General features: G+C 45.8%; 1 protein-coding gene across 3 annotated transcripts in view; it reads right to left on the bottom strand.

Moving 5' to 3' along the window:
• The window catches only part of LOC102036969, a 59,869-nt gene extending 38,125 nt beyond the window's left edge, over nt 1-21,744 (bottom strand). For 2 of the 3 annotated variants that reach the window (XM_014308744.2, XM_031060933.1), the window contains exons 1-3: nt 21,366-21,744; nt 2,665-2,740; nt 910-1,400 (exon numbers count right to left, since the gene is read on the bottom strand). In XM_014308744.2, coding sequence (XP_014164219.1) covers nt 910-1,400; nt 2,665-2,740; nt 21,366-21,434 — 636 coding nt within the window. In that variant the 5' untranslated portion in view covers nt 21,435-21,744. The remainder of the gene's footprint in view (nt 1-909; nt 1,401-2,664; nt 2,741-21,365) is intronic. The other variant, XM_031060938.1, reaches the window with a different exon arrangement.
• Nucleotides 21,745-21,767: the final 23 nt, after the last annotated feature.

Raw genomic sequence — 21,767 nt, 5'->3', positions numbered from 1 at the left:
TAGGAGGCATAAGAGATCTAGGCCCAAGGAGCTCAACGAGTGTGGAAATTCCTATCATTATCAAGTTGACAACCACTTTCACCAAAGGCTCTTTTTATACATGCTAAGTAATTAATTTATTTTGGAGTAAGTGGCATAGGTCAGATCATGGAAGCAGTGGTAACTTGATGAAAGCAAATGCCAGTGATTTTGTTCCTGTGCCATGCAATGAACCAGACAGTACAAGTGCTACCTTCCTCCTGAGGTAGCAAGAGAACAGCCCAAGCGTGGCAGGAGCCACCCAAGCAGCAGTGCCTTTACCTCTCAGAAGGCGTATCTACACTTACCCCAATTTATCCTAGACAGACAGCAGAAGTACCCTGAAAGTGTGCCCTGAAGACACAACCACAAGAAGCAACCCTATGAATTTACTGATGCTCACCTGCAGCCTCATATTTCTCTTCACAGAGAAAAGCAAGGCACAATTCTTCCCAAGAATGTGAAACCTAGAAATATTCTCAGAACATCACAGAAAGAAAACACAATTCTTATCATTTACTGTACCTGCGTTTGGACAAAAGTAGAATGCAATACGGAGATTGTTTATCCAAAATCATAGTGTTTTGTTTCCTTGGCCTATCAGGGCCAAGAGTGTGTGCGTGTCGGGACTGTCAAGTGACAGTCACGAGATTCAGTGCAGTGTGTGCAAAGTTGAGTGCTTAGCAGATTCAATTTTAGATGTATAAAATAATATAATATAATAAAGTAATTAATTAGCCTTCTGATATCCATAAAGTCCTCCTCATCACTCCTCCTTTGTTGGGGCCCTCACAGCACAGCTATACTTGCCTCAATAACCTGTTTCTGTCTTTGCTTACCAGGCCTTTTTGTCAAGCAATGCTGCTTTCCTCCCGTGAAGTTCTGCCTTACCTGCTGCATTTTTTCCAGGTCAAGGCTGGGCCTGCTGACCTTATCCCCATATCCCTGTCGATGTCTCTTACAAGGCATGACCTGCTCAAGGCCCGCCCCGACGCTGGTGAAGATTAAAGGTCCAGAGGCCGGGCTGCGCACCAGGGGCTGCAGTCTCTTGGGAGGGGAGGCACTGAACAGCACGGGGCTGGGGCTGGCCTGGAGGCCATCGCCCTGCTCTGCCACGGGCCGGAAGGACATGGCGCACAAGTTCTTCACTTCCTCGTCGCTGGAGGAGGCGTTGTTGCCGTCGCCGCAGCAGGTGAGCCGGCTGACCTGCGACCACTTGCGCTTCTCCGCCGCAAACTCCCGGTTGATGCGCTCCAGCTCCTCCTCCGAGCTGTGCCGGTCAAGGCTGGCATGGAAGAGGGCCCGAACCTTGCAGCATTGGCTCTCCTGGTTCTGGAGCTGGTTGGTGGCCAGAGGAGTCAGGGTACAATTCCGTCTTCTCTCTGGTGGGAGGAGGAGATTGAGAAGTGGCAGAGCAAATCTGTGTCCCATGGCCTATATAAAATGGGCAGGTTTCCTCCTGACCTGCTGTTTTCATCTCCTCCCAAGTAAACTTCTGAGCTGTTTCCCCACCTTCTCTTCCCCAGACAAAACATCTCCCAGCTGAATGCTTCCCTTTGGAAGTTTACAGACTTTTTTTCAGACCAGACTGCTAGATGTCATTCCCTTTCAAACCATCACCTGGAAGTCTAGTTCCAGAGAAAGAACACAGATCTGTCACCCACCTCACCTCCTCAAGGCAGAGAAGACATGAGCTTACAAATGTGTTGCTAGGCATTTGCCTCTAGCCAAAAACATTAACTTCTAGTGACCAGTTTTCAGGGCAGAAGAGCCAAGTAAGTTACACTATCCTAAGCGTCACCTTTCTGGCTCAAATAAATGAGAGCTGGTGTCTGGAAATCAAAGTCCTCTATTACAAGACTTGCCACACAAGAGAGCCTGTCTTCAGCCACAAGTTAGGCATGCTTTATCTCCTCTCCTGAGCTCTTTTTATGCTAAGCATATGGAGCAGGGATCTGAATTCTAACAGGACATGTCCTGTGCGTCAGGAATTGAACTTCTCCTTCCTCTGCATAAGAATCTGCTCGAACCTGGGCACAGGGCATGCACTAATGGCAAACTTAGCATAACTTAAGAGATGCATTTACTACAGATTTCACCTGCAGCTCTAAGCTACTTCATATCAAGTCCAAAAACAACAGCAGAGCACCTATATCTTCTCTATCAAAGACTCTCACTAGATGCAAGAATACAGCTGCACAATACCAACAGTCTAGGAAGAAGGGACAGAGATAATCAAATAATGAGTCCAGGGGAATGAATAAACTGAAGGTTAAAACTCAAAAAAGCAAGGATGAGGAAACCCAGAACAAAGATGACACAAGTGCAAAAGCATGGAATAGAAGATAAGTTTTTAGTCCCAGCTCTGCTGCTGGCACAATTGTGGACCATCTCTACCCATGTCTGAGCACTGGGACTTTAACACATGTTAACAATGTCTATTTCTGGTGGTAAAAATGCAACTGCAGCATCTGATAACACCAGCTTCTCCCTGTGAGGTCCCAAATGCTTCAAAGGTGACTGATTTAGTGTATCTGTTTGTGGTACATTGGGGACTGAGAAGGAGGCACTTGCAAGAGCACGAGTGAAAAGAAAAACTGACTTCAGCCGTAGTATCCCGGGATCCTTCTATCTTCATCCCTTTACCTCTGTCGATCTGAGCAAGTTCCTGGTTCTCTCCTTCAGAGTCATCGCTGTCCTCGTCACTTGGGGGATAGGAGATCTAGGGGACAAGGAGAAAGAAAAGGCTTCATCATGAACACTGAATATTGCTGCCCAAGCCACTTCCCCCACCCTCCCCTTCTCATATCCTGGAGGCATCCACCCCACCTAACCACACACACCCAGCCATAGCACCTTCCTGTATGCACACCCTCATCTCCCAGCCCCAACCTCCCATCATATCCTCTTACTTTCAGCAACACAGAACACACAAACTACTGCTGCTTCCACCACAAGAGCTGCACTGCCAGCTCTTTCCCAAGTACAATGAACATATCCTGCCTTTCACTTCCCAGACGTGTAGCTTACAACCATCACGGCCTACCACATCCACATCACGTGGATAACCGAATCTCCAAAATCTCCACTGCTGAGATAAAGACACATCCTGTCAACAGCACTTGCAAGGCACCCACAAATGGAAGTGGCACGTTAGCTTTGGCCATCCTGTGTATGTACCCACACTTCCCCCTTGAAGTTCACACACAATCCACCACAGAACAGACTCACCTTGCTTTCCTACAGGCCAACCCAGAGGTATTTAATAGAAATAAAAGAAACATGATGTCACAGAAACACAGACAATACTGTTATGCTGTCCCCTCCAGGAGATAACTTACAGTACCACTGAACACCTTTGAATGCTCCAAAAGTAACAACAACTCACATATTTTGTCAATATCAAGACTTTTCAGGAACATCTGCTCTGTGTCAGCCAATGAACTTCAAGCCACTCAAAACATGTCTAACACTGAAAAAACCTGCTAGCTGCCTCTTGAGAGGACTGAGAGACCTGAAACCAAGCTTTTATAGCTCAGAGAGATCATGCTCCTTCTGAGTTTCCTACACAAAGGAAATCCTACCTACCTTGCTACTAAAGTGACTTTTGTTCAGCTGCAAAGAGCCTACCTGGAAGTTATTAGATCAAACCACTGAGCTACACAGCTTCGTATGTATCTCTGGCAGCAGCCAAAACCAAATGAGTCAAAGGAAAATGCAATACTTAAAAGAAACCTTTATAAGAAACAGATCTGGAATAACATGATCACAGTAAGATGAAGTTCACTATTCTTTACACCTTTTTATTCAGAATAACAAACATGGCCATCATTCTTAGCTGCCTCAAAATACTTGCTCACAACAGAATCCAGCGGCAATACGTTTCCAAAGATTACATGCTATGCTTCCATTTTACACCTTTGATGTGCTGTGCTTGACTTTTAGGAAGAGGAGGCAAGCATGCACCCAACTACACTGATCTGGACCCATTTTACCTCCACCACCCTGGGGAGATGTCTCTGTAGTGTTTCAGCCACCCAGAGACACAACAGAGCAGCTACACTTACCTATGTGTCTATGAAAGACACACTGCTGATGCAGAGAAACAATAATAGTTGAGAAATTCTGATTGATACTGAATTTGTCAGCTATTAAATCAACATACCTATTTTGTGACCATCCTCCAGGACTGTGTCTATGGCATTTTGTTTCCCCCAAAAGCACGTTGACACCTTTTTTCCCCCCCTCCTTCTTAAAAGCTACCTTTTGCCCTTCTGTATTTACATTGCCCTTTGAGAAATCAAAATATCTTTTCCTTCCTTGCTAGTCTTTAAACTATGTTCTCAACTGTCAAAAGATGAATCAGGCAAGTCAGATTTCAGATTTATCCCCACTGCAGATATTCCTGAAGTAAACACAGGACGTTGTTTTTCCTTCTACAACTACAATTTTCTTGTATGTGTTCACACACATGCATCCTTTAATAAAGGCAGCTGGCACTGAGGAACACTGCCAAACACAGAGACTTCTAGTTGTCCCCAGAGCAGGTATAATACCTTGTTTGTACCATGGCAGTTCACAGAGGGGACAGCTGACACTGAGGTGCCATTGTGTGGCTGCTGTACAGACAGACAGAGGTCCTGTCTCCCTTAGAAAAGCTATGTTAGCCATTCTAACTGGAGAGGTACTGACCTTAGGCTGTGGCTCATTCCCACATAAAAACCTTTCATTTGGACACGGCAGGGTTTTCAGTGAGGTTTAGCAGCTCTGCGTGGGAAACCTAGCAGCTCCAGTTTCTGTAACACGTGAATGTCAATACATGGCATGGCACTGCTTCCAAAAGAAAGCCAATGACATCTAGCACATGCAGGTCAAACAGCTACTGCACAATGTCACTGGCTTGAGATGCTTAAGGTAGGAGGTGGATTTGAGTCAATGACTGACGTTTGAAGTCTGTGTCTACCAGTCCTGGACTTCCAAAATATTCCCTCTTCCCTGTGCAAGTGAAATTTTGCCAGCCCTTGGTCTCCTAAGGGTAACTCTCCTCTACTGAGCCCTCCCCAGTCCCTCAGGCAACCAAAGACCAATTCCCTTGTGAGTTGCCTTAAACACTTTGCTAGAGGCTTTCTTCAGAGCACAGAAAAATCTTTCAAACAAGAGACTCTAGCTTTCATGTCCCCCAACAGAGAACCATCATTCACAGGAGGCCAACCATTAATCTTGCAGAGCTGAAATTTTTTACCTGAAACTCCTTGTCACAATACCTCACACAGGCAAAGATTAATGGAAGATCAAGAAAAAAAAAAGGATTCTCTGTCAGTCTGGATAACAAGACTTTCCAAAAACTAAAGATCTATGGAATCAAAGACGAATGCTCTGACTAGTTGGAGATAAATACTCTCTCCCTTGACTCTTCCCAGGCTTTAACAGTACCCGCACCTAAACATTCAAAAACATTTCACTAAACACAGCAGTACTGTGTTCAGGCCTCCAGCCTCCCATAGATTAGCCACAGATTTACTTTTGTCCAAGGCAGTACAGCCCCATTTTCCTCAGAAATTCAGAACTGTGGCACTGCTGTAGCAGAAAATTCAAAAACTTCACATCAAAAGTCCCACTGGATCAGGGCTTCATTCACAGCACATCAATTGCAGAATGGATAGATTGAAAGACACTCCTTGGTATCACAATAGTCCAAGTTCTTGCTCAAGCTGGAACAACTAGAAAAGTTGCCAGGACTGTGCACAACACACTATCTGCCTTAACATGCATAATTGAAGATAATAGAAAAAAAATCTTCAATTCACGTAAATGTGTGAATGTTTACAAGCTCTGGCACAAAAGAAGCCAAAAAGGACAGGAGGCCATCCACCCTTCAGTCTTTCTTCAGTAAATGCATCAGGAATCAACCCCCTGTTGATGAGGATCACCCAGTGTTACACCTGGGACCTTCAGCTCTGGCACCTGATGTGTCTTTGGTCAGGATAAGGACTCCTTCTGTTCCAGACAGAAACATAAACTAACTTCCCCGTGCATTTCATTTCTCATCCATCTCTAGTAAGGAAATATGGCTTGTTGTAAAATAACCAGATGGTATTTAAGGAAAACTTAAGAGTAAAGCTTACACTTTTGAGGGAGTTTTAACATGAAAGACAAACGAGGAGATACAAGAAAAAAACTAGAGATAGAAAAATATGTCTTTCTGATCACACTGCTGCTGGTCAACTGAGTAATAAACTGCAGTTGAAATTGCCCAGGTCCTAAAGGGTCACACCACCCTCAAAGTCTAAAGCTCTGAAATACATCAGACAATTAAAAAGTCCCACTATGTTAAAGTGGAGTTCCTCTTGGTTTGGCTTCCAGAAGAGAAATTATCCTGCTATCATACAATCAAAAGCAATGACATTAAGAATCGTCTGTGAGCTTACGAAGGATAAGAAATCTCACTTCTAAGGCAGACTAAAACTCTCCCACCAGGCTCCACTTAAAGGCTCCTAAAAACCTAAAAGACCAACAGCATGGTTTGGTGCAGCGGAGGTATGCTCATGAGGAAGAGATAATACCAAGATACAACCGACCACAGGCAACCCCTTGTTCCCAGCTTGAATGAAGAATGCCCACAGGCTGGAGGGCATCATTCCCAATCTCCCTCTGGGAGCAAGGGAGGGAGGGAAGGAGGCAGCTTACCTCCAGGGAGGTGGTTTTCCCTGGCAGAGGCCAAGACTGCCTGTGCTGTACATACAATGCTGTTTGTGACCCAGGCTTGCTCACTTCAGGCCGGCCACTGCAGGGAATCTCTGCAACTAAGTGAAGTCCCTTCCAAGAGCCCTGGAAAGAGACTTCACTAAGTTGGTCTCACACCCTGGTTCCTGGCACACAACCAGAAAGCAATGGATGAGCTCAACAATGACTAGGGGTATCTCTGTGATGGGGAACTGATTTCCATTTCTTCAGACTTCAGACTGGAGAAATGAAACCAGCAGTCACCTCCCCCCTGCGACACTGCCTACAGAGCAGCTGCTACAGACACAGGCAACCTACAGCACAGGGCTCTGCTGCTGGCTCTTCTCCATTTCCATTGCTTGGCTTTAGCAAAAACATTTCACTACATTTCCCTCGTGATATTTTTCCAGGTCAACAACTGGTACAGTTGCCATGGGACACTGCCTGATCTTGAACGAGGGAGGTGCCATCCTACCAATTATAAATGACTTTGAATTAGAGTTGGAAAACAAGGTAGATGATGAGACACTGAAAGGCAATTTTGAGCCATGGAAAGTTAGGAAGAAGGAAGGAATGAGCCAAACAGACCTTCAAATTAACGTGTAACTCCTTTCCCAAGATCTCCTTTAATTTTGAGAGATATGCAGTGAATATCAGGGAGAATTTATGCTAGTACAACAGGCTGGCTCTCTCCTCAAGAAAAGTTGCCAAGTTAAAGTTCAGTTCAATCTTCAAACATCCACATGTGAGATGTGACTGGCCAGGCTATATCTGGGGTCCTTCAACAGCTAAACTCCCAGCAACAACTGTCCTGGTTTGGAAAAGCTTTTCTAGAATATTTTTTCCATGTTACTATGTTCCTTGTTAATTTTCACACTAGGTCTGCCTTCAAACTCTATTCACCATTTCCTTGCAAATGGCTACAGCCAAACCCAGGGCTCATAACCCTTGAACATGGTCCTGACAGAGCAGCTGTTGGGTAAATGAAAGTTGGGATGGGCCAATGGGATACAGCATTCCCTGAGGCCCTTGTTTTCTAAGCCCTATCTATGCCAAGTACAGCAGAATTCCTGTTGTAGGAATGCCAGCTTCTGCAAGGGCCTGGAGTGTATTAATTGTCAGTGGTTTCACAGACGTGAGGGAAGCAGAGAGTCACTCCAGGTAGCCAAATCTGCAATGCTTTAACAATACAGTTATTATTTTTGTTCAGTGCTTACCATTCTCATACACTGCCAAACATGGTCACTGGCAACTCTCAAGATCCAAGTGGTGGCAGTCATTAATCAAAGAATATGGAAACCAAGCTTCTGTTCTGAGGGGCAATGACTGAGCTGCACTTCCAGAAGCATGGGCTTAAATTGGGTTACCTAGATCTTGAAAGGAAGGCACAAGGCTTACATAGAACAGTGAGAATACGAGTGGTGCATGGGTGTGAGTTGGCTCATGCTTGGTCCTCTCACCATTTTAAATCCTCTCCCTCATCCACCTGCACTTTCACAAATACATAGGTGTGTCCTGACCATACTGTCTACAGCTTCTGGAAAGAACTGGCACCTGTGGACAGATCTGACTAGAACTAAAGCAGAGATACACTACCCTCGTGCTGGGGATCCTCATCTGCAAATGGAGTAAACCAGAGGACTCTGTGCAGACAAGGGCAGTAGGGCTGGCTTCAGCCCTGGAAAAGGGTTCTTGTTTTGACTGGTCAAAACATGGTTCAGGCCAACACAGTTGACTCTCTGCACTCTTTCGTCTGCCCCACATCAGTTCTCTTTGCAGAAGTCAGAGTGTGCAAAACTCTTTTTCAAAATCTTCCCCTGCTCTTCCCAGGGCTCAGCTGCAATGATTTTGCAGGAGGAGACTAAAGATAAAAACACCAGAGAGTTTATAAAATAGAAACCAACCAAACAAAAAACCCCAGGAAACCCAGCAAGCCCTGATGCTTCACCATTAATCCAGAAAAGTATGTTTACATCACCAGTGAGCCTATGGTGCTTGAACACTTGGGAGTGCACAGGCACCAGAAACTAGATACCCCACGTTCCCCAGTCCCAGGGAAGGGAATACAGCTAATGCCTGCAATTGAGACTCCTATCCACCCTGGGTCTGTTCTCAGGAACTCTGGGCAAATATTGTTACAAGAATAAAACTAAGATCATGCTTTTAAATTCCACCCAAAATAGAAATAATTACTTGCAAACAGATTAGAACAGACTTTGTTCTACCAATGGCATAGGCACCCATAAAGAGGCACACACTCCTCCCATCAGGCATCACACTTCTGTGCCAGCAAAAGACACAAAAGGAATGGTATCAATTAAAAAATTAGTCTTTAAAAGGCCTCCTAGGCAAAATCCACCCAGACTCTGTTCCTCATCACACAAAATACTCCAAATCTGAGAAAACATTATTAAGTTTATTTAAGCCACTATGAGAACAAGAATCTCTCCGATTAAACATAGCTGCAGTCATGTTTGGAAGCACCGTTTGAATGTTATAAATTTCACTTGTTAAAATTAGAGATAAAACAAGGTCACTACAGCCCTCACTCAGCAGGTGGATGGGGTCTGGTAAGAAAGGTGTTACCATGGAAATAGTCTTTAATCCTTCAATTGCCTTCTTGACTTCCCAGACCACTGTGTTCCAAAGTAAGACCACTTCTGCAGCATGGGAACCAGGGGAATAGTGCAGCTCCATGCTGTGATATACATCACTCCCTGGTAGCAAGAACTTCTACAAAATTCTCAAACTATCCTTATGTTGTTAGCTTAAGAGGCTGGTTAAGGTTTATAGCTCTGCTACAAGTGACAGAAACCATACACTCCTCCAGCTCCACTTCTACCTGCACATAAAGCTCCCAGGTGTGCCACTTCCCTGTAAGTGTCCCACCAATCTCCTGCACTCCTCCCACACAGCTTCTGCTTCTCACACATACCCAGCCCAGCCTGGCCTCAGGTGGCAGTCACCTGCATGTGACAGAACCACACTATGAGTTTCTCAACAGCTCTGTTACTCTACTTACAGCTTTGCTGCTGCAATAAAGAGAGCTGTGGCTAATTCCTACACAAATTTCAAGGAGTCTCATAGGGCTGGCATTCACCTGTTAGCTTTCTCATCCTGTGAGGGGTGACAACATAGCTCAGATGAGAGCTAACAAAGAACTGTATGAGAAAGAAGCAGCAACACAGTTGTGATGCAAAGAGATCCCTTTGCAAAGGAGGTCCACTCCCCTGACAGCTCTCAGCTTGGAGCCCTGGCAATTCCTGGCTCACACCCGGCAGGAGCAGTGTTATCCAGCAGTGTTGACACCACAAAGCACAGCAACCCAGGAAGACAAAAAGGACCCGAAGGATTAAAGACCTTCTTTACAGGGCCTCATCCACGCTGCACTAAGATACAGTGACTCAGCTCCATCAGTAATTTACAGCCCATTTGCTGCTAAACCTCAGCTCCAAATAGTCAGATTAAAAGCAACACTATTTATCAGAGGCTTAAAACCCTCTCAGACATAAAAGGAAGACAGTACAAGGGACACCTAGAACTGGAGAGGCACCTCTAATAGCTGATCTTATCTGTAATGCATTTACTCAGGGAGGGAGGATGGGAGCTGGCTGCTCACATCAGTGCCAACCATTCCTGCCTTGGCCATGGGGATTTAAATACAGCCCTCCCGAGTGATACCCCACCCCGCCAGCCCAGCTCAGTTACTATTGCTGCGATGGGAAAAGGTTTCTTTGCACAGGCCAGCTTCTCAGGCAGTTTACAGCAGCTCCTCAGCATTCCATGAGTCCCCTCAACCAGGGAAGCACGGCTGACAGCAGCTGGCATAAACAACACATCTAGTAACAGTTTTTCCATTCCCTACTCAAAAGTCGCAGAGGGCAAGTGCCTTTGCCCTGAGATACTTCCTTAGCTGAGGAGAAGCTGCTTGTGTTGGGAGACCTCACTCGACACTCACCTCTGCTCAGCCATAAAGAACTACATTAGCCACATTTGCAAACACAAGGAACAATGCCTTACAGTCAGGCTGGAAAATACATTTGGAGCACATGAGACATTTCAAGCTTCTCCTCCTCTCAAAATCTCACATTAACCCCTGAGCGCAAGCAGATGAGAGCTGTTTCATCTCTATGGATTTACATCAAACTTCTTGTGTTTTATCAGAGAGCAAACCAGTAGGTTAATCCTTTCAGACCAGGTCTTTGATCCTTTTGGTCAGGCACCTTCAAAGAGTTAGGAACATGTCATAATTTGTAATGTCTCTCACTGCACCGGATCCTTTCCTGGTAAACATTTTGTGATTCTAAGTGGTTCCTAGTTGGGAAAAACTGACAAATGAGTTGTCAAATCATCCCACACATAGAGGATGACCTAGAAAAGAAGACAGAATTTGAATATTGACAAAGATAGAATTTGAATATTCACTCTCTTCTCCAATATACAGCACAGAAAGCACAAAATTAATTTAGTATGAGGTAGGTCCTAAACAAATAACAGGTGATCATTTGACAGTGTGCAGTTGAGGTGTGAAACACTCTACCACAGGATGTTCTGCATGTAAATACTCCTACACAGATTTGGTGGTATAAAATGAACAGATTTAGGCAGAAGAAACTTATTGGGTTACTAATGCAGGAGGATAGGCTACTGGGGGAAACTGTAGGTCTAACATGGGATGGATGCTCCTGAATCCCATTCATGGAAGGGGGACACAGAGCACCATGCAATTACTTGCAATGTCACAAGGTAAGGGGGATGCACAGAGCAAAGTGTGACAATGTTCTGCCAGGTCCAACTCACCCCACCACACAGGGCTCCTGAGACAGTGTCCAAGTACCACATACTAAATTAGCATCCCTACATATTAGTTCAGGAGCAAGATGGGAAAAGCTGCATTGCACTGCAGCCCTCTGCAACACACCATTGAGGGGTTTCCCAAAAGTGATTGGCTCTGTCCAAGCCAGAACAAAAGGGTTCTCTGAGAACAAAAAAATCTATACATGGAAGCTGCTGATTTTTCAAGCCTCTAAATTATTTCAGTTTATATGCTTCACACCAAATACCTCTGTTCTTTCCTCTTAATTAGCCTTTGGCCATAGTTATTCCCTTGGAATAACCAAGTCATAGGAATAAAGAAAAAACTATATTAAAAAAAAAACACATGCACAAGAATAGCCTGGCTGCAGACAACTGTCTGGAATAACCACTTGGCTTTGTGTGTAATAACTGGGTGACAGGATATGGAAGGATTATTTTATATTTTTCCAGCTTATATCCAGACGCACTCTTAGCAAACTGGAGAACTTAGCTGCCTGTCTGGCACCTTTCCTTAAGATGGGAAATTCCCCATTCAACCAAAGGAAATTTTATTCTCATCTTATGTCCATGTAGAGCTTGGCAGATTGTGTCATGCCAAGAAGTAAGGACATCAGTTAAATAAAAACCAGCATGCATCATGTAAACAATGTGATCCTGTTAGGAAGGAGTAAGATGAGACAGATTGCTGAATAAAATAGGTGTGAAGGGGTAGGATCTTTGTGCTATCAGCAACTCAAGTTGCCTGATCTCCTTGAAATCCTGGCTCAAAACCAGGTTTGTAGCCCAGAAAAATCAATTAATCAGCTATCAAGCAATAGTTTAGTCCCTAGATATATCAAAAACTAAGGCCTGCCTATTCTGATGGACATTTATGAATATTGAGGTATTTGGACATCTCACAAATACCAGGCATCTCCCATCCTTTCGTAAATCTAAATTTAGATAAGGACCATCTACCTGAAGTCAGGCAACAAAACTCAAGTGAACCTATCTATGAAACAGGAGACATGACTAATAAAAGCCTCCTCTGGAGACCTAAACTCAGGCATTGGTTTCCTTTTCCTCCTTAGAAAGCGTTTCAAGCCCTGAACTCATAGTTCTTCTCATGTGGGCCTGATGCTGGAGCTAGGATGGAGAGGTGAATCCAGGAAAAGCTGCAAAGGCCTTTTCTCAGGTGTGTTTGCTGGGCACAAGGACCAACCAACCCAGTCGTGCTGTTTGAGGAAGGCAACCCACAGCCGACCAAGGTACCATGCCTTAGGGACACCTCCCCAGGTTTCACTGCATCTCCCGGCTCACAACACTCATCCAAAGGGTGCATATGCCAGACACACAGACATTGATCTGCTCCCAGCACCACAGCTCAAGCCGGGGCAAGCTGGAGTTCTCTGCAGCAGGCTGAGCCTGGATAAGAGCGCTGGGGGAGGAGAGGGCTGGAAACAAAGAAACAAGGGGCTGGTCCACAGCAGCTGCTTTGTAAAGCACTCATAGAATCAACCTTCTTCGGGCTTTTAGCCCCTGCCACCCTTAGATGACATTCTGTTGTGCTAACACAGAATAACTAGAAAGAATCAGGATTTGGATTACTGCACATGCAGCTATGTGGCAGCTTCAGTGCAAATCTACCAAGCAAGGTACTTTCTTACATACAAGTCCAACAGGAAGTTTCCATATGCATCCACGGTATTTCACCTTCCATGAAGCCATCAAGGATGGTCCAGAGAACTAACCATGTCAGTTCTTCACAAGGGAACTCTGTTGTGCCATTCCAATTCTGCTAGAGCTGTTCAACAGGACAACAGCAAAAGTTCACCTGGCTGAGCACTTGGTGTGCTGCAGTGATGACAAAGGAGATTAAAACAACAACAAAATAAACAAACAAAAAAAAGACAAAAACAAACAAAAAAACCTCATAATCATGTAAGATCTGTTCCTTCTGCCTCAGCCAGCTCCTGAGATGCCCCAGCCTGAAAATGCCTGTCCTACAGGAACTGAACCATTCAGTGTGATATATAGACTGAGGTACATATGGATGCCAGGTCTGTGTCCATGGCAGAGAGGAGGTTATAACGGGCACAAAAAGCAAGAACAGAACAAGAGAGGGAAGAAACCCTGAGCTATCCACCCCCAAGGAGTGACCATGCCAAACCAGAAGAAACCTTATTTGAGCCGTGCTTCACCTGCTTGCTGCATCCCCACAGCTTGGGCAGCCCTGTGCCCAGACTGGCATGGACACAGCTCTGCACAGGTCACACTGGGCCATATGTCCTTTACATCGACTCCCAGGCCTGGGTCACAGCAGAGTTCGCTGCGCAGGGAATGCTTTCAGTGCACATAAAGGTCACAACTAATTGGCTTTTCTCTAAATCCTCGCCGGGGTGTTCCCGCTGAGCACTTGTGGGTGGTGCTGGTGCCTATTCACGAACAGCTTAGCCGGCTGGCTGCTGCTCACCGGTGGCAGGAGGACAAGTGGACAAGTAGGCGCTGCCCAGGGCCACGTCCAGCAGCTCCTGCGGCAGCACACAGCCCTGCACACACATACCTGCCGTGCCGGTTGCTAGGAAGAGCTGGATCACCCGGCAACCTGAATCCCACTCAACAGGAGAACAGGGGCTACACATAAAGGCACGGGGGTGGGAGGGGTTGGCGCTGCCTACAATGTGTGTGGGAGTGTTATTTCCCGCTGAAAAGGGAATACAGCCCTTGGTTCCCATTCTGAGGGAGCCCAACAACACTGCTGTGACCCCAGGCATGCTCCAGGAACAGCCAGGGAAGCTGGCCAGGCTGACACATTACCGCAGAGTGGTGCCCTGCCCACCCACCACTCCACAGAACTCTCCTAAGCAGATGCAAGCCTTGCTTTTTACTATAAAAAAAAAATGAACCCACTTTTTTGTGAAAGCCATATAATTAAAATAAATAATGACCCGGTTTTGCTTTCTGTTTTCACCTCAAATATGAGCTCTTTACGTGCTCAAGAAGACATTTAGCATCCCAAACAGTGCAACAAATTTGGAACTTGTAGGACAATGCATGACAGCAGGAAATGAAGAACTGCACTATCCAGCAAAGAAAAATAATCAGTTTTCACTGAAATCCCCAAATGCATAGCACTGACTTTTCAGAATCTAGTTTTTCATTCAAATAAAAACCAAGAATTGGGAAATACAAGGAAAAGTAATGAGATTTCTTTGTGCCTTTGGGAAGTGGACTTTTTTTAAGCTAGTCCATAGTTTCCTATCAGTCATAAAGGCAGCTGAGAGAATGTCTCAACAAACTACCTCAATTTCCATGAATGCCCCATCATGCTGTATATGCAGCACCTGCAATTTGTCTGAAGTATCACTCTTTGGAATTAGTCATTACAGGAGATTATCAGCGCTGAATGTCTGCACAGAAAAGATGACAACCCTTAAAGATCCAGATCTTCAAAGCCAAGTAGAAAGAATCACAAACCCATTATTTTACAATGCCTCAGGCAGAAGTCTCAAAAACCTAAGGCTTAAAGTGGCTGGGATTGCCTGTTCTACTCTTCGCCTTAGCTAAGTATCTACACAGCACTTAGCTTACTTAGCTAAGTATCTACCTAACCACTAACTTACATATTTTCAGTCCAAATTTTCACAAGCCTAACTTCAGGCACATTCATAGGTACTCCAAAAATCAAAATTATACTTGCACACTTTGATTCCCACGTTTGTGTCTTTCCTGCGATTATGACAAACCAGAAGCACCTAACGTAGCCAGCTGGTGTAACAGGAAGAAAAGCCAAGTTCCAATGTAAAGCAGAGTCTTCCAGCTGTAGAGGAATGAACCTGTGGCATCTGCTGAAAAACACACAAAGGAGAGAAAACCTGCACACACCACAGCAGACAAAGCTAAATTTTCCCTGTGCCAAGCGGAAGACCTGTGACACACAACAAGCAGTCAGCCCAAAGGAAGGCAGAAATCAGTCTGTCCTCACTCATAGTAAGCCTGAGCACTTATGCAGATCTTTGACAGCATACCCACTGTGCATCAAGAATAATGCTACTCCACTCTTTTTTCTGGTCTAAGGAGAAAAAAAATAATGTTCCCAGCTCCACAGAGTAACAAGCTACCACAGGGACATTGACTGCAGGAGTCACTGCCTGCAGCCTTGAGGTTCACTTTGCACAGCCAGCTCAATCCCCTTCACACAGGGAGGATGAAGATGATTCCCAGTTGCCTGTCAGGGCTGGCCAGCCAGACCAGAGTCTTACAGCTGACTCCAGATACAGATGCCAGTAGAAAATAACTGAGAGGACTTTATGGCTCCCAGTGCTGTGCATGCTCACGTACAAGCTGCAAAAGTACATGAAGAGAACTGACACAGCGGCTTTGCTAGCACCTAGCACACAATTCCCTTTAAGCAAGTGTAAGGCTAAAGTTATGTAGAAGAGAAATGCCCTGTCACCAGAACACTCACATTTGACTTTGTATCACTGATCAACATTAAGGAAGTGACAAACATGTCTGTCTTATCTCTGCCCAAGACCAAAGTGAAGATGCCAAGTACATAAGTACTTTAACAGCTTTTGTTGATTAGAACATCAGTTGTATCACCTCCAAAGTTGTTTGTGTCAACAGCAAGCTGGAATGAAATTGCCACCTTTAAAGTGCTCAGTCTTCTTTAGCTGCATGTTCCAGCCAGTTAATTTTTTAACACACCACAATCCAACTGTTTCATTCTGATAACACCTAGGGCCACTAATTAAGGGCTTAGTTTGACTGGCAATGCACAGACTTGTTCCAGCCACATGCTCCCTGCCTGAAGGAGCTTGCTTGCAAGCAAAGCTCAGAAAACAGACACTCACTCTTGAGCCACTACATAAATAGCAAGGCCCCAAGAGTTAAAGAGAAACTTGGAAGAAACACATTTGTGTGAGAAACCCCTACCCCAAACTGTGGGGATGAATAAGACATTTGATTTGCAGAAAGCTCATGGAGTTGGTTAGAGAACACTTCTAAGGGCTCAATACCAGTACTCCATCACAATTCCACATGCAAGCCCAAGATACGCATTTTAAAAGCTCTTTGATCAGCCTGACTTAATAGTTCAGGAAGTGCTTCTCAGGGCTGCAAGTCTAAAACTAGGAAAGAAAATAATAAAGAACTATACTAGACTGTAATACTGGACAACCAACACAAAGAAAAATTAAAATCAGGCATTGACTTATAGGCCCCTCTCACCTTCCTGGTTTTGAAGCATTTCACTAGCATATGGGACACTCTCCTGATCTCACTTTTTTCTCCTGTCTCAATTGCTCTGGCACAGACCTAGTTGCCAGCCATTACCAAAGATGATCCCTAACCTGTAAAGTCAGATCTGCTTCTGGCTCAAAAGCAGCCCAAAAGGTTCCTGAATCTGGCCTACTATCTAGCCAATAACACCAGACCATTGAAGCAAGTGGTAGACCAAAGACGAAGGCACCAGGCAATGCCCTCTCCTTTCCTGGATTGAGCCACAGAAGCTGAAGGCTGAAGAGCTGAAGCTCTTAAGCTAACAGGCTGTGCTATGAACTCAGGAGTGGATATGCTGCCCCTACTACAGGCGCACAAGTATCCAATGGAAAGACACCTCAGAAAACTCGACATCCACAAGTCCACAGGTTCTGATGCGATGCTTCCACAAATGTTGAGAAAGCTGGCAAACACCATGGCTAGGCCATTCAGGATCATCTTTGGAAGGTCGTGCCAATCAGAGAGAGGCCTGAGAACTGGAAAAAAGCAAATGTTATCTCAGTCTTCAAAAAAGGCAAGAATTAGGAGTCAGGGAACTACCAGCCAGTCTGCCTCACCTCAGTCCCTAGAAATGTGATGGAATGCCGTATTCTGGAGGCCATGTCTATCCACATGGATGACAAGGAGTAGTCAACATGAATTTGCCAATGTCATGCCTGACACACCCAATTGCCTTCTAAAATGAAACCACTGCCTGGCTGGATAAAGGAAGAGCAGTGGATATTGTCTGCATTGACTTCAGCAAGACTCTCAACACAGTCTCTCACAACATCCTCATAGGCAAACTCGGGAAGCATGGACTGGATGAGTGGACAGTGAGGTGGATTGAGAACTGGCTGATGGTCATAATCAGTGGCAGACAGTCTAGCTGAAGGCCTGTCATTAGTGGTATCCCCCAAGGTTCAATACTGGGCCCAATATTGTTTAACTCATTCGTCAATGACTTGGATGAAGGGGCAGGTGCCTCCTCATCAAGTTCACTGATGTCACAAATTTGGGAGGAGTGGCTGATACCCCAGAGGGCTGTGCAGCCCTTCAGAAGGACAGGTTGGAGAGATGAGCACAGAGGAACCTTCTGAAATTCAACAAAGCTAAGTGCAGAGTCCTGCACCTGGGGAAGAATAAACCCAAAGACCAGCACAGGCTCAGGTACTGGAAAGCAGCTCTGTTGAGAAGGACCTGGGGGTCCTCATGGACAACAAGCCATCCATGAGCCAGCAGTGTGTCCTATGGCCAAGGAGGCCAATGGTATCCTGGGGTGCATTAGGAAGAGCACTGCCAGCAGGTCAAGAAGGTGATCCTGCCCCTCTACTCAGCCCTGGTGAGGCACATCTGGAGTGCTGTGTCCAGTTCTGGGCTCCTCAGTACAAGAGAGACGTGGAGTTCCTGAGTGGGTCCAGTGAGGGTAACAAAGATGATCAAGGGACTGGAACATCTCTCTTCCCAGGAAAGGCTGAGGGAGCTGGGCCTGCTCAGTTTCAAACAGAGGCAACAGAGAGAATCTCATCAATGTATATAAACACCTAAAGAGGGGGTGTCAAAAAAATGGAACCAGGCTCTTCTCAGCGGTGCTGAGCAATAGGACAAGGGGCAACAGGCAGGAACAGACAGATGCACAGGAAGTTCCGCCTGAACATAAGGAAGAGCATCTTTACTGTGCGGGTGAGCAAGTCCAGAGACGTTGCGGAGTTTTCCTCAGTGGAGTTATTCAAGAGCTTCCTGGACACAATCCTGTGCCACATGCTCTAGCATGATCCTGCTTGAGCAGGGAGCCTGGAACAGATGATCCCTTCCAACCTTACCCATTCTGGGAAGCAAGGTCAGCTGTCTTCCCAGACAAGGCACTCAAATTTGAACCCTAACTATCACCCTTGACAGCCCAGCCACCCTTATCAGAAACTGCTGGCTGAGCAGGCTAACACAACATCAGGTGAAGTGTCAGTCAGTCCCTCCATCCCTTCCCACCATGATGACTTCTGGTGAAAGGGAAATAGAGGGACACTTTCTGAGAGACACCAGCATATCTCAAGTCAAAGTCCTCTGAGCAGCCCTAGCTGCCAACTGCCCAAAGGCCAGCTTTAGAAGGGAAAAAGAGAAGTTCATTACATCAACACCCAAAGATTGCATAGTTTTTGGTTTCACTTACAGAAGGCCATGGCATCCTCTCAGCTTCTCCAAGCAGGCAAAAAACTAGGAGGCCCTATTACAGCCACACTAAACCAATTCAGGACACATCATACAAAAATAAAACCTTTACAGTGGGCAGAAATTTAATCCTGAAAAGATTCCCAAAGCTTGGATGCCAGTCCAAGATTGGTCCAGTCTTCCACACTTGTAAAAATGAGTTGACAATTTACCCAAGGACAGTCTCCTGGGACTTTGGCTAATTTCAGTACAGTTGTAATCTAGAAGCACAACAGCAGCTTGCCTTTCCTTCAATTTGGGAACTTCCCAAAAAAGTCAAAGTGCTAAAGCGAGTGGGCAATGAAGGAGATGAGCAGCTAAGCACACTGTTATTGAAGCTCAGAAAGCACTTGGTTTGGGTGGTCAATGTAGATCAATTCTTACTCTATCCAAACTTGATGCTCATTCTCCACTTACAGGGCTACAGACCTCTACAGACCTGATTCTGTACTCTCATCTAACTTTTCACTACGTTTCAATGACAGCACACAAGGCCTTTTAAATAATGCATTTACCATACAAGCCAGACTAAGTACAGACCTGCACACAGACCAAGGCCAAGAAGGCTGAGTCTGGTCAGTGCCTGGCAGCCCCACATCATGAGGGCAGTAGAGCAAAATGGTACAGGACATTTGGCCTTGACACAGGGTCCATGCACAGCACAGCCACCAGAAGCTGCCACACTGCTCACACCCTGTGACGCCTACCCAGGGTCCATACCTGCAAGGAGCTCTGGTCCAACACCTAAGACAGAGCACTGCATGCTCCATTAAGCAATTAGTATGCTGCTGCAAGGCTCAGCCATGACCAGGCAGCTGCACATGGTCCCCAAAGGCCTACAAACCAGATTTAAACCCAGAGTTTGCACGTCTGGCTTTCTGCCCATACACATGTGTACCAGTCATTGTAGCACTCCCCACTGCAGATTGCAGAGACAGTTCTGATGGGCTATGCAACAGCCCTGCAAGCAAGGCACAGTGCAAGATGAACTGTCTCCACTGAGCCTGCAAAAATGCAGACCACCTGTCTGCAGCACAAAACCTTGGCACTAACACGAACAAAATGGCTGCAGATGCCCACTCATGCATTTTCCGGCATGCCTCCAAGCATCCTGAAGGCTGCATCCACCTCTGAGAGCTCCTTCCAAAGATTCTCACGGTTTCACAACCTGAGGCTCCAAGAGACAAACAATAAAGTTAAAGGAGGAGATTGCAGCCGTAAGGCCCAGAAACAGTGTTAAAAAAACCCTCACTGCCTCTGCAAATACTCTGCACTGAATCAATCCACTACAACCTAAAGCATTGTCCTTTCTTTACTTCCAAAAATAAAATCTAACCCTGCCTCCCCTGAGAGCCACAGAATGTGCAATCCCCAGAGGAAGAAGTAGAGCAAACTTTGTTAGAAGCAGTGCTGATGTTTCATCAAAGTTGCCATCAGCCTGTCCAGAGTGGCTGGGCAGAAGTGCAGCCACACGGCAATGAGCCTCTGTGTAACACATACAAAAGACTCCACTAGAGTCTGGTATACGGATCCCCAGCCCCCAACTCAGGCAACGAGGGCTGCTACTTTTCCCAGATCCCTTCTTTTATTTGGGGCCAGGTGCTGCACTTCCCACAGTACTGGTGCCAATCCAGAGCAACTCTGCTGATTTCAGGGGATATCCCTTGGTTCACAACAATTTTGCCAAATCAGGATTCGGTATTTTTTTCTCATTCGTCATGGCTCCATTTTTATCCCACGGTACATGGCTCAAAAATTCCTCTTTATATTTGGCAGGAAGGGCTTAGACAGTTCTCATCCTGAATCTGTGGTCCTCAGTTTTATTTTAAACATTAAAAACGGATGTAAAAAGAATCTGGAAAGCTATGGGTCAAAGCAATGATCCAGCCGGCAAACTTCAGCTCAGATTCTGGCCTTGAGGACTAGAAGAAGAGAAATGCAAATAATGAGCTGAAAGGCATTTTAGGTAAATCATGTTTGTACAGCACCTAGCACAGTGGGGTTCTAGCCTGCAAAGGGCTGAGAGGCTACAGATTGCTCACGTACAAAGGTATCTAGGCAAATGCCTACACAGTTAAATATGAATCCCATCAAAAGGAAAACATTCTAAAGAACAGACAAATACATCTGTCTTCATACACCTTTCTGTATAATCTGAATTGTGCACGGTAACTCTGAGTGCAAAAGAACGGGACTTTAAGTAACAGGAATACAGCCTAGGTCAGTTCCTCCTGAGCACACTGGCTGAGAGGAAACTGACCCAGCATAATAAACACTGCAAGTTTCCAGCTTCTCAAGGCCTTCTCACTAGTTACCTGAAGGGGACAAAAAACAACCGAGACAAAACCGGCTTTCCTTACCTTTAGCTGGAAAGGTTGAATTTCGTTCAAACTCTGGTTCCTGAGCTTTTTGGTGAGGATCTTCAGCATGGTACAAATCCGAGGAGCCAAGAAAGGGTTAAGCACACACACACGCACGCATCTGCATCTGCCGCGCCGCTGCCGCTACGCTCGGCGGAGCTGCGCGGAGCTCGCATCCAGCGCCGCAGGTACACGGCGGGGCACGGCTCCGCACAGCCCCGGCTCCCGGCTGTGCCCCTGCCCCTCCGCACCCTGTCCTGCAGCCCTCCGCGCTGCCACGCAAAGGGAATCCCTCTCCGAAGCCTACAGAAAAAAACTGAGCACCAAACTTCCTCTGCCTTCCACCCCCTCCTCAGTTACGCTTCAGAAAGGAGGGAGGTACCAGCTGGCAGCGTGCTGCAG

This window comes from Geospiza fortis, unplaced genomic scaffold (genome assembly GCF_000277835.1).
Source record: "Geospiza fortis unplaced genomic scaffold, GeoFor_1.0 scaffold41, whole genome shotgun sequence".
Classification (NCBI taxonomy): Eukaryota; Metazoa; Chordata; class Aves; order Passeriformes; family Thraupidae; genus Geospiza; species Geospiza fortis.
The sequence above is the reverse complement of the archived record's forward strand: the minus strand, read 5'-3'. Positions and strand labels throughout refer to the sequence as shown.